The sequence below is a fragment of the Mustela lutreola genome, chromosome 9, assembly GCF_030435805.1.
Source record: "Mustela lutreola isolate mMusLut2 chromosome 9, mMusLut2.pri, whole genome shotgun sequence".
In the NCBI taxonomy this organism is placed as follows: domain Eukaryota; kingdom Metazoa; phylum Chordata; class Mammalia; order Carnivora; family Mustelidae; genus Mustela; species Mustela lutreola.
The window spans coordinates 109243110-109262017 of NC_081298.1; the positions used below are offsets into that span (position 1 = coordinate 109243110).

Sequence of the window (18908 nt, forward strand, 5' to 3'; positions counted from 1 at the left end):
GTATGTACAAGTTAGGGAGAGAATATGCTTATGAATAGCTTTGAAGAGAAAAATGTTAGCCTCTGCTTGGGTATTTCTGTCCCTTAACAACACAAATACCTTAATAAGAGTTTGATTGTTGAGTGTTTCCTGGTTATAAATGCCGCTATTTCCACAATTCCTGTTTGAATTTGCTTTAAGGGGCTACATAGAAACAAGTTAAGTATGGTGTATTAGTTTCAAAATATAGTCTATTGAAGCCATTTTAACTCTAAGTATAACTTTTATAGTGCTGTTAATCCTGTAAGTCTTGGGCGCCTGGGTGGCTCAGTGGGTTAGGCCTCTGCCTTCGGCTCAGGTCATGATCTCAGGGTCCTGGGATCGAGGCCCGCATCGGGCTCTCTGCTCAGTAGGGAGCCTTCTTCCCCCACTTCTCCGCCTGCCTTTCTGCCTACTTGTGATCTCTGTCTGTCAAATAAATAAAATTTAAAAATATGTGTATTAAAAAAAAGATATTTGAAAAATAAAATCCTGTAAGTCTTAGCCATCATGTAAGTGAAACTAATTCTTGTTTCCCTGGACACACCATGAAATCCACTGACTTCTAATATAGGAACTTCTTCCTTTCTGTCTACAGGTCACAGAAGTGACACTTCTTTTTTTTTTTGAAGATTTTATTTATTTGTTAGAGCATGAGAAAGAGATTCATGAGGGGCACCTAGGTGGCTGGGGGGGTAAGCCTCTGCCTTCGGTTCAGGTCATGGTCTTGGGGTCCTGGAATCTAGCCCCACATTGGGCTCTCTGCTTGTGGCTTCCCCCTCTCTCTCTGCCTGCCTCTCTGCCAACTTGTGGTCTCTCTTTGTGTCAAATAAATAAATAAAATCTTTAGGGAAAAAAAAAAGGGAAGGAGATCACAAGCAGTGGAGAGGAGTAGAGGGAGAATCAGACTCCCTGCTGAGCAGGGAGTCTAATGTGGGACTCTATCCCAGGACCCCAGGATTATGATTTGAGCCGAAAGCAGATGCTTAACTGACTGAGCCTTTCAGGCGCCTGCAGAGGTAGCGCATCTGAGGCTATGTTGGCAAAAAGGATGGCAGGAGGATCCCAGATATACTGAAGGCAGCTAGACTGAAAATAGCAAAATGAGGAAACACAAAACATATTATTTTCCTTTGATCAGGTTAGCATCAGAATGGCATTTTGGGTTTCTCTTTTTGGTTGCTGAGGGAGAGTTGGCTTGGTTTATAGACCAAGTTTTTCACTCAAAGACTGGTTTTCACTCAAAGCAAGTATGGAACAAAAGAAATGTGTATCTCCCTTAGAGTTTCTAAGAACAAGAATATTAAAATGAGAATAACCATGTTTGGATGATTCATCTGCATCTTTGTATGAATTTACTATGATGTGATTTCCTCTTACATAGCAGTTTTTCTTTTGGAATGCTTAACTACAGATTATGTTCCAGGTTTTTTTTTTTCTTAAAGATTTTTTCACATGTTGGTTTTGATTTTAATTATAGATTGCTCCAGTTGTGTCAGCGAACTATGGCCCTTCCAGTAGGACGAGGAATGTTTACCTTATTTTCATACCATCCTGTTCCAACGGAACCACTGCCTATACCCAAATTGAATTTGACTGGTATGTTAAATTCTGGGCTCAGTGAGAAAGGAAAATGGTTAAGTATATTTTTAGTGGAGTTATTGAATTATTTTAGTTAAAACCAAAGGAATGTCTCTACTGATTTAAGATATCAGCCACTCTAGTGGATGTTAGAGCACAAATAGGAAATCAGACTGACCACTGTGGAAAGTCACATGCAGCCCATTACTAAATTTTACTTTTAATGAGACTGTTCCATGATACAAAAAGGCACTTGGGAAGGTTTAGAAAGATGATGATAGTGAGATTACTGGACTTTAAATAATCTTAAAGTATAATATATAAAAACATTGTATCTTAATGTGTTTTGTTTTATCTTATTATGAGTATATGATCCTTGTACAAAAACACAAAAAGATACTAAGCAGAAAGAAACAATGCTCATGTATAGTATAGTATAGTAGTCCCACTTGGTAGAGTGTTAATGTTTTGGTATATATCAATTTTATTCTTCTAGTTTATAATTTTATATATTTTTAATTATCAGAAAATTTAACTCTGTTTTAGAAATTATTTTCAGATTTAGAGTAAGCATCCTTTCAGATCTAGCATACATAGGTATACAATTATGTATATAGGTAGGTAGGTATTATGTACAGATATTTTTAATCAACTTCATTTTTATTTTTATTTTTACTGGTGGAATATAGTTTAGGTAAACAATGTGATTTTTGTTGGAAATTACTATTTTTTTGCTATTATAAATATGCTGTCAGGTTATAGTAATTTATTTATATTAATTGCTTTAGAGGTAGAACTACCAGCGCAGCAAGATTTTAAGGTTTTGATATAACATATTGTCAAACTACCTTTCTGATTCGTTTTTTGAATTTTTACTTCTGTAAGATGTAAGTGTGTTCCTTTCCTAATATTGATTACAGTGGGTTTTATAGTGTTTATTCACCTGATGCTGGTAAGAATATGTTCTAAAGGTGACAGTTGTGTACAGTTGAAATTATCATTGAAAATTCCTAGAGGTATAGTATGTGTGGTTTTATGAGACCTGTACAAGATGTATTTATCATACACATAGTAATGTATAGTGTAATCATATATACTAATAGAATTCCACAATGTTTTAAATTGCATAATTTAAAAAAACTAGGGTCCCATTCAGATACATGGAGAGCTCATACTTTCAGTAACGTATGGAAAATGAGATCAGCTGAATGAAGAATACATTTTCATCTCCAATATTATACCTATTGTGGAGCCCTGATCTTATTTAGAAACATAGCAAGCAGAATTACCTTCAATATTTGTATTGTTCTCTCAGAAAAGGAGCTGTATGGCAAAATCTGAATAATTATTGAATCTTCATGGAGAGTGGGCTATATAGGTGTTTCTTCTGTTAGTCTTTCAGCTGTTTGAAGGTTCCATATAAAGAATTTGAGTTAAAAAGAAAAGAATCTCATGTAAAACTGGCAAATGTTAAAATGTATTAAATCTGGGCAGTAATGCTAGGGTGGTATTAAAAAAATAAATGCATGAGTCATCTTTTTTCCCCCTGGATACATTTAGTTGAATTTGCATGTTTAGAATGTATTTCTGACATTAGTCTGAACTTTTATTCTTTTAGCCATTCTGGTACCCGCCCCAAACATTCTTAAAATACATTCAAGATACTTTCTTAAAATAGCTTTTTAACTCACACTGAAATCAGTACTTTTGTATGTCATTATTCTTATTGAAGAAAATTTGGTTTACCCTTTGCCTATCATTTTCTCTTGTGTGTAAATACTCTGGTGAATATGATGAATTCTTTTAGAAAGTTCATTTGTTTTTTCATTATTAATCTCTCTGCCTTTTGAGAAGGTGAAAGTATACCTCATGAGCTTGTCGCCCATTGTAGCACTGTCATACACCAGTATTTGAGTTAGCTCTTAGGTACACAAAGCAAATGGTAAAAACAAATATATTTCACTTTGTATGTTTGTGTATAATACTCCAATTAAGACATTGTGCTTCTATCTGAAATTTATTTTACATAACTTCAGAACTCCTTTAAAACCATATTTTCAAACTTGTAGTGAACTATGTAATTTTATGCAATATTTAGAATAGTTATTTTAAATATTCATCTAAGACCTGACCTAATTTATACAGAACATTAAAGATATAAAAAGCATTCAGTATTTGCATGTACACAGTGGAGATCCAAAAGAGAACCAGAAGACTCAAGGAAAGGAATTCAAAGAGAGCTTAGTAGCATTATGAACATTTAATTTACAGTACTCTTACATAAGTTGACCATAAAATTTAATTTAACAAATACTCTTTATGGTTCACTGGGTAACTCAGGTCTATAAAATGATACTTTTTATAGTACTATCTGATTGCAATTTGGCATTTTTAACAAGGGCATGTAATTAGAAACATAGAGAGACAAACATATATAGTAAGAGAACAAATTTATAAAGGTCCTTGTCTCTTTTTACAATGTATTTAATGTTCAGAGAAAAATATAGGCTGACATGTTTGAAAGTAACATCATTGTCATCAATCACAGGTTGAAATTTCTTATTCATATAGCTTGACCTTGATGTTAGCTTTCATTATATTTTTTAATAAGCTTATTTCTGTCAGATTTGAAGTAGTGGGTGTCCTAATCAGATCTATATAAAGTTAAATTGGTATCCATTTTCATAACCTCATGTGTATTAGCAAAAAGGATAATGGATTATCTTATTTTTAAACTTTTTTTATTAAAAAATTTTATTTGAGTATAGTTGACTTACAGTGGTAGTTTCAGCATAGTAATTTAGTAACTCTGTATGTTATGCTCACCACAAGTATAGCTACCATCTGTTGCCATGCAGTGTTTTTACAATATCATTGATTGTATTCCCAATGTGGTATGTTTTATTTCTATGACTTATTTGTTCCATAACCGGAAGTCTAAGTCTACTCTCCTTCACTCATTTTGCCCATCATCCTACTCTCCTTCTCTCTGTTGATCATGTTATTCTCTGTATTTATAGTACTGATTCTGCTCTTTGTTTACTCATTTCTTTTGTTTTTTAGAGTTCACATATAAGTGAGATCATATGGTATTTTTCTTTCTCCATCTGATTTATTTCACTTTGCATAATACCCTCTAGGTTCATCCATGTTGCAAATGGCAAGATATCATCATTTTTAGTGACTGAGTAATATTCCTGTGTGTGTGTGTGTGTGTGTGTGTGTGTGTGTGTGTGTATGTATATACCTACGTATACTACATCTTCATTCGTCTATTGATGGTAGATGTTTGGGCTGCTTTCATATCTTGACTATTGTAAATAATGCTACAGTGAGCATAGAGTGAATATATCCTTTCAAATTAATGCTTTTGTTTTTGGAAAGTAAATACCCAGTAGTGGAATTATTGGATCAAATGCTATTTCTGTTGTTAAATTTTTGAGGAACCTCAAAATACTGTTTTCTTCAGTGGCTATACCAATATACATTCTCATCAACAGTGCATGAGGGTTCCTTTATTCCCCCCACATTCTCACTAACATTAGTTAATTCTTATCTTTCATTCTAGCTATTCTGGCAGGTATAAGGTGATATTTCATTGTGGTTTTGATTTGCATTTCCCTGATGATGAGTGATGGTGAGCATCCTCTCATATCTGTTAGCCATCATATGTCTTCTTTGGAAAATTGTCTATTCAGATCTGTCTATTCAGATCCTCTGCCCATTTTTAATTAGTTTTTTTTTTTTCTGATGTTGAGTCATTGTAAGTTCTTTATATATTTTGGATATTAACCCCTTATTGGATATATGATTTTCAATTATCTTCTCCCATTCAGTAGGTTTCCTTTTTGTTTTATTGATGGCCTCCTTTGGTTTTGTAAAAGCATTTTATTTTGATGTAGTCCCAATTGTTTATTTTTGCTTTTGTTTCCCTTGATATAGGAGACATGTATAGAAAAATGTTGCTTTGGCCTCTGTTAAAGAAATTACTGCCTGTGTTCTCTTCTAGGAATTTTTTGGTTTCAGCTCTCACATGTAGGTCTTTAATCTGTTTGGAGTTTATTTTTGTATATGGTGTAAGAAAGTGGTCCAGTTTCAGATGATGAATTATTTTAAATACGGTTTTTTTTTTTACCTTGCATCAAATTTGATGTACAAGTTAAAGTACTCATAATAACTAATGTCATTCCAGATATTATGGGGTTAAGGGTTTTGAATGTAGAAAAGGTAATCACTGTTCTCAAAAATCTAAATGGAGCAATTTTGGATTTATGAATTAGTCTCTCAATTTTAAATTCGTTTGATTGAATAGGACGTGCCCCTCCTCGGAACACAACAGTAGACCTTAACAGTGGAAACATTGATGTGCCTCCCAACATGACAAGCTGGGCCAGCTTCCATAATGGTGTGGCTGCTGGCCTGAAGATAGCTCCCGCCTCCCAGATCGACTCAGCTTGGATTGTTTACAATAAGCCCAAACATGCGGAGTTAGCCAATGAATATGCCGGCTTTCTCATGGCCCTGGGTTTGAATGGGCACCTTACCAAGCTGGCTACTCTCAATATCCATGACTACTTAACCAAGGTGAGACTCCCAGCACCTGGCAGTGTGCCTCATCCAGGCCCCTGCAGTAGCTCCTAATTATTCTATTTGCTCTTCCTTCTTCATTCTTTACCTTTCAGTCCATTCTTCCCATAGCAGGCGGAGTCATTTTTCTGAAATGTCGATTAGCATGTATCACTTCCCTGGTCAAAACTGTTTAAAGACCTTTTGTTGCTCTTGATGTACATTCTGGGAACCTATGTGACCCCCCTCACTTATCCAGCCTTACTTTGTATCACTCATCCTCTTGCTCTCCATACTCCAGCCACAGGGACTGGCCCTTTTAACTCCTTGGCAAACCAAATTCTCTCACTTCAGAGTTTGGCAAACAAACTCTTTCTCTTAGCATAAACTCTTCCACTTATATGCCGTAAAAATACACTTAGAGTATACAGTTCTGTGGTTTTAGTGTGTTCAAAGAGTTGTGTATCCATTCCTGCTGTTAGTTTTGGAAAGTTCATCAGTCCATAAAGGACTCTTATAGCAGTAGCAGTCACCCTCCATTCCCTTTCCCTCCAGCCCCTGGCTACCACGGATCTATTTGTCTCTGGATTTGCTGATTCTGGGCCTTTCATTTAAATGGAATCCTATAGTAGGTGGTCTTTTATGGCTGGCTTCTTTCTGTTATAATGTTTTCATGGTTTGTTCATGTTGTATCATGTATCAGCACTTAATGTCTTTTTTTGCTGACTAGATAATTCCATTTTGTGAATAGACTGTGTTTATCCTTTTATCAGTTTGGGTAGTTGGGTTATTTCTACTTTTTAACTGTTAACAAATAGTGCTGCTGTCAACATGTACATGTTTTTGTGTGGACATATGTTCTCATTTCTCTTGGGTTTATTCCTAGGAGTGGAATTGCTGGGTCATATGGTAACTCTTTGTTTAAATTTCCAAGGAACTACCAAACTGTTTCCAGAGTGGCTGGAACCTTTTTACAGTCCCACCAGCAATACATAAGTATTCTAGTTTCTCCACATTCTTGCCAACATTTGTCTGTCTTTTTAATTATTGTCATCCTAGTAGGTGTGAAGTAACATCTCATTATTTGGGTTTGCATTTCCCTGATGGCTGATGATGTTGAGCATCTTTCATGTGCTCATAGGACATTTGTAAGTCTTCTTTGGAGAAATGTCTATTCATATCCTATGTTTATTTTAAAGTTGGGTTATCTTGCTGAATTATATTCTCTATGTATTCTGGATACTAAGGCCATTAACAGATAAAGGATTTGCAAAAATTTCTCCCATTCTTTGGGAAAGATACCATCACTTTCTGATGGTATCTTTGAAGCACACAGGTTTTTAATTTAATGAAGTCCAGTTTGCCTATTTTTTCTTTAATTGCTGTGCTTTGGCGTCATATCTCAATGCCAAACCTGTGGTCCTAACCCATTAACACCTATTGTTTTCTTCCCAGAATTTTACAGTTTTAGCTCTTAGGTTTAGTTCTGTGGTCCGCTTAGAGTTAATTTTGGGGAAGAATGTAAGGAAGGTGTCCAGCTTTATTCTTTTGCATGTGGTCTGCAATTATCACCGCACGATTTTCTGAAGAGACTGTTTGGTTCCCACTGAATTGTCTTGGCACCCTGTGGTCACTTGACCATTACTGTGAGGGTTTATTTCTGGATCACATCAGAACCTTTTACATGTTGTTCTCTCACCTGACCTCATTTTCTCTTATTTCCTAAAGCTGCGTACCTCCCTTTCTACCACTTTTCCTGGTTAATTTGAATTAATCCTTCAGGTCCTGTTGTAAGTTTTACTTCTTTAAATATTCCTAATAATTCTTCAGCTCCTCCTAATTGAAATTAGGCTTTCAAGAAATACTACTTCATATTACTTTGTACTTTTCCAACATACTGCTTTTTAATAATGTATTTATTTTTATTTATTTTTATTTTTATTTTTTTTAAAGATTTTATTTATTTATTTGACAGAGAGAAATCACAAGTAGATGGAGAGGCAGGCAGAGAGAGAGAGAGAGGGAAGCAGGCTCCCTGCTGAGCAGAGAGCCTGATGCGGGACTCGATCCCAGGACCCTGAGATCATGACCTGAGCCGAAGGCAGCGGCTTAACCCACTGAGCCACCCAGGCGCCCTTATTTTTATATTTTTACTTTGATGCTTTTCCCCCACTTAGGGCGCTTGCCTCATGAGAGTGAAGATTCTTTAGTTTGCTGTTGTATTCTTGGTGCTTCTCACTGTGCTTGTCAATAAAAGTACTTACTGAAAGTCTGGCAGGCCTTACTTTATTCAAGACTGCATATTTGTTTTGGTAGTGACTTATATTTCATTTTACTTTCTACCATAGGGTCATGAAATGACAAGCATTGGACTGCTCCTTGGGGTTTCTGCTGCTAAACTAGGCACCATGGATATGTCAATTACTCGGCTTCTTAGCATTCACATTCCTGCCCTCTTACCCCCAACGTCCACAGAGCTTGATGTTCCTCACAATGTCCAAGTGGCTGCAGTGGTTGGCATTGGCCTCGTATATCAAGGGACAGCTCACAGGCATACTGCGGAAGTCCTGTTGGCTGAAATAGGTATGGCATTAACAGTGCTGTGTCTTCATAAGCGTATACTGCCCTCTCCACAGGAACCCAAGTAAAAATGATAGTAAAATTATAAAAGTTAAGGAAAAATAGTAGCTTTTATTAGAATATTCTTATGCTAATTTAACAAAAAAGTATAAGTAATATTTTCCAAGGCTGATACTCGTGTGCAGGTTATTTATGTGGATGTTTATTTGGTCAGCCTGTTGTTGAGCTCTAGAGATCCTATTTAATGAGCTAACCTGTGTTCTTAATCACTAGTGAGAGTGCTATTTATAGTGCTTTGTCTTTGCGAGGCAATATCTGGCAGTGATCTGCACTTGAAATGCAAAGTTGATTACTTTGATCCCTAGAAACAGTGTTCATTATGTTAGACAATTCTTACTTTCAGGAGAATGGAAGTGATTGACCCTTGCTTTTCCTCCTTTTCATGCTGGCAGTTATGTTGTTAATGAAATGCATTTGCTCTGTCTGTAATTGAGTCTAAACCTTTTGGAAATGTACCTTATGTATTGTTAATCTTTTTCTGACAAGTGGAAATACTGTTGGCATTACTAATATATTCCCTAATTTAGATACATAGTTTCATGTCTTGTTCTATATTCAGGATATTTTCTATGTATATTTCAGGATATATTGTTGAGGATATATTTTCTCTGGACTTCTGTTAGTTAGCTATTGCCTCAATAATGCTACCTAACAAACAACCACAAAATTGGCCCAGCATCTCAGCTTTAGGCCATAGATCTAAACGTGGGTGTGCTGCTCTGGCTCCTGCTCCAGATGACTTATTCTGGGGCCCAGGCTAGAGGATGTGCTTGTTTTATGGTGATAACAGAAGGCCAAGAGGGAGAACCAAATAATGGAAGCACATTTCAGGCCTTTGCTTACATTGTGCCAGCTAAAATCCCTGGTTAAAGCTAGTCACGTGTTAAGTCAACCATCAGGCTCTGTCAAGAGTATGGATGTGTACATATGAGCACTATAGGGCAGTGAAATATTTCAACAATTTAATCTACTACAGGATGAAATAAATTATTTATAAAGCTGACATTTTTCTGTTACCAAAATATGTAATAGCGTAAAGTTGGTCTGAGAAACATTTATTCAGAAAGATAATTAAGAGTAGCTTTTATTTTTTATTTTTCATTTTTTAAAGATTATTTATTTATTTATTTGACAGACAGAGATCACAAGTAGGTGGAGAGGCAGGCAGAGAGAGAGGAAGGAAAGCAGGCTCTCTGCTGAGCAGAGAGCCCGATGCGGGGCTCGATGCCAGGATACTGGGATCATAACCTGAGCTGAAGGCAGAAGCTTTACCCACTGAGCCACCAAGAGTGGCTTTTAAAGCTTGTTCATCTGCAAGGTGAATCAAAGCACACCTCTTTTACGTGGTATATAGAAGATTTCATCTAGATTCATATGCATATGCTCTTTCATAGAATTATAGTCAGGTATACATACTATTTTATATTGCCCTTTATATGTATCATTGTCATAAATGTTTTTTAAAATTAATTTCATATTGTGTAGTCTCATTGAATTGGTGTTCTGTAAATTGCCTATTTTCTGATTTTCAGGAATTTTTAGTTTATTTCTAATTCTTTGCTATTATATATAAATACTGCTTTTGTATAATATTGCTTACTTTTGTATAAATTTCTTTTTTTTTTTTTTAAAGATTTTATTTATTTATTTGAGAGAGAGACAGTGAGAGAGAACATGAGAGAGGAGAAGGTCAGAGAGAGAAGCAGACTCCCCGTGGAGCTGGGAGCCCTATGCGGGACTCGATCCCGGGACTCTGGGATCATGACCTGAGCCGAAGGCAGTCGTCCAACCAACTGAGCCACCCAGGCGTCCCTCTTTTTTTTTTTTTAATTACTTTTTTCTTGTGGGTAAAATCCCAGGAGTGTGAAATTTGTTTTGGACAGAGGGGTCTTTATGTATAATACATTTTGCTATCCTAAAGGGTAGAATTAGAATCAGGAGGTGCTTTTTAAAAAAATGAGCTAAGTGTCTGAAAACACAATATTTAGCTTAAAAACTTAGTCTTTCCTGTCCATTATTAGTATTTGAACAGTTAATTGGAAATAGTAAAATAAAAACAAAATGCAAAAGATTAAAAATTAAAACATTTTAGCTTTGCACAGTGGCAGTATCGTAGCCAATGAGGTTTATCCGAGGTGCGATTATTGCTAATTGAAAAATTAAAACATTTTTAAGTACTCTTCTTTTAAAATTTTTTTCTATTTCTTGATAATTTTTTCCCCTAGAACATCAGTTTTACTTTAATAATGGAGAACATGTGAACACATCCTTTTTATACTAAACCACTTAAAATGTTTAAAAATAAAACAGATTTTTATATTTTAAGACAAAACAAGAAATACCTTACATGTAAAGATATATATTTATATGAGATCTCACAGACTCCCTGATGTATCAGTTGACTTTTCCTTTTATTGAGATAACTTTTAGAAATATGGTATTAAGTCATTATCTTCTATTCTCAGTTTTTCTCATATGTATGTACTTGGAAGTGGTCAAGTAGTTTTTTTTTTTCTTTAATAAAACCCAAGGTTTCATAGTGTATAAAAGTCACTGCTTTCAAATTGATACATTAAAAGACCCATCTTGAGCTTTACATTGTAGTAAACCAACAGTTGTGCGTATCATCTGTGATAATGTCATATCTTTCTGAGTGGGGTTATATTGAATCCATGGTTCTTATGCAACTTAATAGAAAGCTAATTCTAGGGCGCCTGGGTGGCTCAGTGGGTTAAGCCCTTCGGCTCAGGTCATGATCTCAGGGTCCTGGGATCAAGTCCCGCATCGGGCTCTCTGCTCAGCGGGGAGCCTGCTTCCTCCTCCCTCTCTCTGCCTGCCTCTCTGCCTACTTGTGATCTCTCTCTGTCAAATAAATAAATAAAATCTTTAAAAAAAAAAAAAAAAAGAAAGCTAATTCTAAAACTTATGATAGAATTTTAAGAGGCCAGGAGGCCAGCTTGAACTGTGTTATTTTCTATTTTATAGGACGGCCCCCTGGTCCTGAAATGGAATACTGCACTGACAGGGAGTCTTACTCTTTAGCTGCTGGCTTGGCCTTGGGCATGGTTTGCTTGGGGGTAAGCATTCTCTGTGCCTTCACATGCTTCATTTATGATGTCTGCATGTTGAGACAAATGATCTTCACACTTAACTCTGAACACCACTCTGCCTTACTGTGACTTAACCTGATTCTCAGCTCTTTTTTCTTTTTTTCTTTCTGGATATTTTTCAAAGTACTGGATTTGGAAATGGAGAGAATTTGAAGTGAAGAGTGGGGCTCTAAGGTTTTTATTCCCCTGGCTTAGATGTCAGTGTTCATGAATGAACCAAGGGAATGAACTGTCTTGAATTAAAGACGCAAGATGAAGTGATAGCCCCTCAGACAGAAAAAAGAAAATTATATATGATCAGGATAAGTGTCTATAGTAGTTTCTAGAGATAAACGATGTCCTTTTGACATCTTGGTATTCACTGGGATCTCATTATGTTGTCACCATAGTATTTGCTTTGCGACAGAATGCAGTATGACTTTGTTCCATCTTTAAACACATCCATGAGACATAGTATAGAATTATCGGAAACGTTTGATCAAATCGACTGTGTCACCTGAAATGTGGGTTCTTAAGAACCACCAATACTGATTTATACCGAAACTGAATTCTAAAAAGAAAGTTCAAAATAACATGGAGGACATGGGGAGATGGAGAAAAGGGAGTTGAGGGAAATTGGAAGGGGAGGTGAACCATGAGAGACTATGGACTCTGAAAAACAACCTGAGGGTCTTGAAGGGGTGGGGAGTGGGAGGTTGGGGGAACAAGGTAGTGGGTCTTAGGGAGGGCACGTATTGCATGGAGCACTGGGTGTGGTGCAAAAACAATGAACGCTGTTACGCTGAAAAGAAATTAAAAAAAAAAAGAAAGTTCACTGTTAGGTTTTTGATTCTTCACATTTGACACATGAACTAAAGAAGCAGATGGTATAATGGAAAAGCCGCATACTGGAAACTGGGACCTTGATTTGGTTCTGACCAGTGAGTCATGTCCTTTAACTACAGTATTGTCTAGTGGTTAAGCAACTCCATGGATTGTTTTATATCCTTGTTTATACCCAACCCTGCCAGGTACTAGCTCTGTAACCTTGGGCTCTATGTGTGCCTCACTTTCCTCATCTGTAAAATAGTAGCCATTTGGTAGAATTGTCATATTAAGTAAGTTAATCCATTTAAACACACAGAATAGTACCTGAAACAGTGTTCAATAAGTTTATTATTATACTTATTATTGCTGAAATAGTTTGTAGGTACAATAATGAAAGAACTCAGATATTCAGAGTTCAAGTTTCATTTACACACCTCATATATTGTTTTTTATTAGTATAATTAACTGTATTTTGAAGCCTTTATTTTGTGATATGAAAGTATTAAACATATAAGTTTGTCATTTTTTTTTTTTTTTAAGATTTTTTTATTTCAGAGGGAGAGAAAGCATGTGCACTAGCAACGTTCAGGGGGAGGGACAGAGGGAGAGGGAAAAAGAGAATCTCCAGCAGACTCCCTGCTGAGTGAGCATGGAGCCCAGCCTGGGGCTTGATCTCACAACCCTGAGATCATGACCTGAGCCAAAATCAAGAGTCGAACGCTCAACCTAGTGAGCCATCCAGGCATCCTGAAGTATAGTAATTCTTAATGTGAATAATTAAGAGCTTGTTTGAATGTTAAGTCTTGAGTAATAGTTATTTTAATTTAAAAAACCAAAATACCTTGTTTGAAGTTAGTTCATTCTTTTATTTGCCATGTGTGTGTGTTACGAGTCTTAGTCCATAAGATTTCCTTTCATATGTTTGTTATCTCATTTTCCCAGCATGGCAGTAATTTGATAGGTATGTCTGATCTCAATGTGCCTGAGCAGCTTTATCAGTACATGGTTGGAGGTCATAGGCGCTTTCAAGCAGGAATGCACAGGGAGAAGCATAAATCTCCAAGTTATCAAATCAAAGTAAGTTCAAAATAAAGCAACAGATCAAAATTCTGAAAGCTAAGAAGTTAATTTGAAAATAGTAATTTTCTTACCAACATTTGTAAATCTGTTAATTTTAAGCATAGGCTAGTATGCAGAAGAATTTGTAATAATTCAGAACTTTTTTACATAAATAAACTTTTTTTTTTTTTTTATAGGAAGGAGATACCATAAATGTGGATGTAACTTGTCCAGGTGCCACTCTTGCTTTGGCCATGATCTACTTAAAAACCAATAACAGGTATCACATTCCCCCACTTCACCCCTTGCTATGATAGTGTGACTTCTTTTATGACCTCAGTAGTAAAAATAAATTATTTAATGTATTTATTTTCCTTATACTAGATTAACTTGATTTTGATTCTCTCCAATACTCAAGTTCCACAGATTTTTATCTAGAAACAATATATTTTGCTATTTTAATCTTTGATAATATAGTTGCTAATTTTTATTGATTTTTGTTTTGTAGTTGATGTCACAACTAGAAAATACCCAAATACCCAAAATACCCTTCATTAATTATGCATGTTATTTGAAGATTGGTTAAACCAGAATCACTTAGCATTATTCTATTCTTGGTTACTATGTATAAAAATGATTTCTGTTTAGTTCAAGAACTTGCCTAATAATCATACCAGCTTCCTTCCCAACTCCCTATAATTAGGGCTGGACACATAAAAGTAGACTTTTGGCATTTATTTTTTTTATATTTTATTTAGAAGAGTAAGTTAGGTAGGAGACATTAAACTATGTTTTATGTTTTAAGTCTTTTAAGTTAAAAAATGTTCTGAGATTCAAGAATTTTTTCAGCATTGTGAATTTCCCCATTAGAAAAAGTGAATGTATGTAAATTAACAAAATGGTTAAAAACAGGTATTTATTCATCTATTTTGGTGACTGTGTATGATGTTAGTGCTTTCTTGGTAATGGAGATATTTCAGTGAACAAAAAGAAAACCTGAACAATTCTGTTTTCATAAAGCATATGTTGTCATAGGACAGGCATTTATCCATGACAAATGCTGTATTAGAGGGTATGAAGTACTATGAAAAGCAAATATGGTAATGGATGGAGTGGGGGTTTCTCGAGTGTCTTGGGGTTCCTCATCTTTTTTTCTCTAGTTGAGCAATAATACCTCCTGATACCCTCCACCAACAGATCGATTGCAGATTGGCTTCGCGCTCCTGACACCATGTATCTGCTGGACTTCGTGAAGCCAGAATTCCTCTTGCTTCGGGTATGGCACTTCGTCATTTTTTATTTCTGCTAACATGAGGAGTCTATTTGTGCTTCTCAAGTTTAGCTCGTGAATATAAATGTTTCTGCAGGGGAGGCTTTTGCTATTAATCCATCATCTAGATGTAATTGGTAGTAATCTTTTGAAATTTCCCAAAGTAACTTGTAGGAATGCCAGGAAACACAACCATATTGCTATATAATACTAAGAGTTAACATTTCAACTTCTTACTTGATTCAACAAGCAGTAAGTGGCTGGGGCTGCTTTATTTTATGTTCTTTCATTATTAAGGATGCAGCATTACTATTTAGGGTATAATTAGGGACAGTAACTATTTGGCATAATTGCCTACATTTTTCCCTTTATTCTTTAATGTTTCAACTTGTATGTTTTTAGCCCATGAAAGCTTTTAAGTTGTATAGACAGTGCTAAGATTCCCTGTGATTTTTCTTTTATGAAGCGAGTGTTTAAAAATTCTTTAAACTTTAGTAACAGTTAATTCAATTTAGGGTTTTTTGTGTGTTAAAATTTAAATCTTCAATTTATTTTAATTTATTTTAATGAGTTTAGCTTAGGTTGATATTTTGTACCGTTTTTCAAATTGTACAATTTTTCAAATTGCCTTCAGTTAGGAACTGATTTTTAATATGATCATTGTTATAAAATCTATGAACTTTGCCTGCTCTAATTGATTTTATCTGTTACATTTTTAAGACACTTGCTCGATGCCTGATTCTGTGGGATGATATTTTACCAAATTCCAAGTGGGTTGATAGCAATGTTCCTCAGGTGAGTATATATAATAAATATTGTTATATCTTTAATAGCATAAATTATGATTTCTTGTGGGGTTTCACAAAACCCTGTAAAATACTTATTTTTAATAAAGGCAATATTGATAATTACAGTATCTCTTGAAAACATGGGACCTTTTGGTTTAAGGTTGTGTGCTGACCAGACCACAAGTCTTCTGTTTTGTCCCCAGATCCTGAGAAATTGTAGTATTAAAAATTAAGTATACCAAAGTACCCTAAAAAAGTATTTTGACCTCTTTATCCTCATTAAGCTGCCCTCTATAGCACAAACCAGGACCTGTCCTCAGTCCAGAAGCCATGAAAGAGGAAACTTACCAAGTGGTTTTCCTGTCTTCCAAGTGTCACCTCTCCTCTAGAAACTGCTTGCTTTTGTTTGATCTCTAGTGCATTTAGGTCAAGGATTGGGGAACCATGGCCCAACTATTTTTATAAGTAAAGTTTTTTCAGAATGCAGCCATGTCATTCATTTACTTATTAGGTATAGCTGCTTTTGTGTTAAATCAGGAGTTGCTTTAGATACTATATGATTTACAACCCAGAAATGTTTACTCTTTGGCCCTTCAAGGAAAGGTTTGCTGACTCCTGCCATAATAGTTAATTTTTATAATAGTTAATTTTTGTATTTTGCCTAGAGTTTATGCTTGTTTCCTTTTTTTTTTTTTTAAGATTTTATTTATTTATTTGACAGAGATCACAAGTAGGCAAAGAGGCAGGCAGAGAGAGAGGGGGAAGCAGGCTCTCTGCTGAGCAGAGAGCCTGATGTGGGACTCGATCCTAGGACCCTGAGATTCTGACCTGAGCCAAACGCAGTGGCTTAATCCATTGAGCCACTCTTGTGCCCCTATACTTGTTTTCTTTTTATTTTTTAATTTTTATTTTTTAGTTTTATTTTTAAGATTTTTATTTATTTATTTGACAGACAGAGATCACAAGTAGGCAGAGAGGCAGGCAGAGAGAGATTGGGAAGCAGGCTCCCTGCTGAGTAGAGAGCCTGGTTTGGGGTTAGATCCTAGGATCTAGCCTGGTGGGATCATGATCCTGGGATCATGACCCTAGCTGAAGGTAGAGGCTTAACCCACTGAGCCATCTAGGCGCCCACCCACACTTGTTTTCTGCAAGAGAGTCAGTCTGATAGTTTATTCATTCATTACCTAAACTCCTAGATTTATTTCTATTTGTTTAGAAAACTTTACTTATAAAAATAGGTGGGCCATGGTTCCCCAATCCTTGACCTAAATGCACTAGAGATCAAACAAAAGCAAGCAGTTTCTAGAGGAGAGATGACACTTCTAGTTTGTTAGTGAGAAACAGGTGAGGAGGAGTTGTTTTAATTGACTCAGCCATTTGTCAGCCAAAATTTTAACTCCTAGTACATCTGAATATCAGAAATGTCAGTTCTTTCTGAAAGTGCCATTTAAAATCTATATTGTAGGATAAAATTAAACTTTTTTCCCCATTGCTTCATTTAGTGCATATTTGTTGATCTTCTTTAAATGAACTCTATAAATGTTAAACTCTAGGCTACATTTAACATGGATCTGACATGTGGACTGTCCTCAAGAAATGCTAATAAATTTACAAAATTTAGTTTACAAAGTTAAAGATATACACAAAATAACTGTATTCCAGAACAGAAAGTGAAAATCCATGCCAGAGTTCTCTTTTTAACTTTTGTGGAAATGTGGCCCTTGGACTTTGAATACATAGTTATCTTTCTCACATTTCTTTTACTTCAGACTCAATATTTTAAAGTTTGGCCTTTTTATATCAGGGATCCTCAAATACATGTTAACAGATTCCCAGTTACGTTCATTGATACTTTTTGTCACTCTCCACTTTCTCCTAGTTTTCACCTATTCTTTTCACTGATTCTGTAGCAGGGCCTCTTTTAGGATACAACCTAGTGTCAAAAGATGTCTTAAAAAAGTCACTTTGTAAACGGCTTTTTTTTTTTTTTTTTAAGATTTTATTTATTTGACACAGAGAGATCACAAGTAGGCAGAAAGGCAGGCAAAGGGAGAGGAGGAAGCAGGCTCCTGCTGAGCAGAGAGCCCGATGTGGGCCTCGATCCCAGGACCCTGAGATCATGACCTGAGCTGAAAGCAGAGGCTTACACTGAACCACCCATGCCCCAAACTGCTTTTTTTGTTTGTTTGGACTTAAAGCACATCTAAAATAACAATAACTACATCTTCATAGCACTTTTTCCTTCATCACAAGCTTTACTCTACAACTTATGTTATGCTCCTAGGCAGTGTTGTACTGTGAGTTGCTCAGGTATTGCCCTCTGTGCATGGGTGGGAACAGTGTGCTCTTTCTGTTATCAGTATGTCTTTGCATCCATAAGACTGTGAACTCCTCAAAGTCAGCTGCTGTGTGTGTCCCTTCTTTCCCTCCTAGCAACTAGCACTTAGTAGCAAGAGCTACTGTGACACTGTTACAGTTAGACTAAAAGAAGGCAGACCATGGCACTAGACTACACTAGAGTCACCCAGCTAGTCAGAGCTGGGGTAAAACGGAAACTAGCTATTAGGACCTCAGATCTTAAGAGTTTTGCATTGTACTCTCTACAAGGCAGAGGAGTTTGTTCATTTCCTGTATGCCTTACCTTGCCTTTAAAGGACTACATTTCTCCCTTTGATTACTCCTTATATTTTTTATTTTTTAAAAAAAAAACTTCCGGAGACCGTAGGAAAGATGACAAGGACCAGATTGAGGAGGGGTTCTCCCTCTCCTCCCCCAATTATTTACAACCCAAGTTCTTAGTGATGCTTTTTAATGGTTTATGATCAAGTATAGTGTTAGAATACCTAGCTTAATGATGATGATGGTGATGACAATGATAGCAGCTAACACTTAAGACTTAGACATTAATTTTAAGAGCTTTGAGTAGATTAAGTCTTCTAATTCTCAAAGGAACTTAGAAGGTAGGCACTTAAATTGTGCTCATTTTACAGACAAGACACAGAGCAGTCAAGAAAATTGCTCATAGTCACAGAGCTAGTGTGGGCCCTGCTGAATCTAGGCCTTAAACTC

The 18908-nt window shown here is 35.8% G+C and overlaps 1 protein-coding gene and 1 pseudogene across 6 annotated transcripts in view; both read left to right on the forward strand.

The window, feature by feature from the left end:
• The window catches only part of ANAPC1 (anaphase promoting complex subunit 1), a 102466-nt gene that overhangs the window by 50168 nt on the left and 33390 nt on the right, over positions 1–18908 (forward strand). For all 6 annotated transcript variants that reach the window (XM_059188381.1, XM_059188386.1, XM_059188382.1 and 3 more), the window contains 8 exons: positions 1499–1617; positions 5912–6183; positions 8514–8748; positions 11791–11882; positions 13665–13799; positions 13979–14061; positions 14979–15057; positions 15772–15846. In XM_059188381.1, the coding sequence (XP_059044364.1) occupies positions 1499–1617; positions 5912–6183; positions 8514–8748; positions 11791–11882; positions 13665–13799; positions 13979–14061; positions 14979–15057; positions 15772–15846 (1090 nt within the window). The remainder of the gene's footprint in view (positions 1–1498; positions 1618–5911; positions 6184–8513; positions 8749–11790; positions 11883–13664; positions 13800–13978; positions 14062–14978; positions 15058–15771; positions 15847–18908) is intronic.
• Positions 10896–11016, forward strand: LOC131808623 (U4 spliceosomal RNA; annotated as a pseudogene).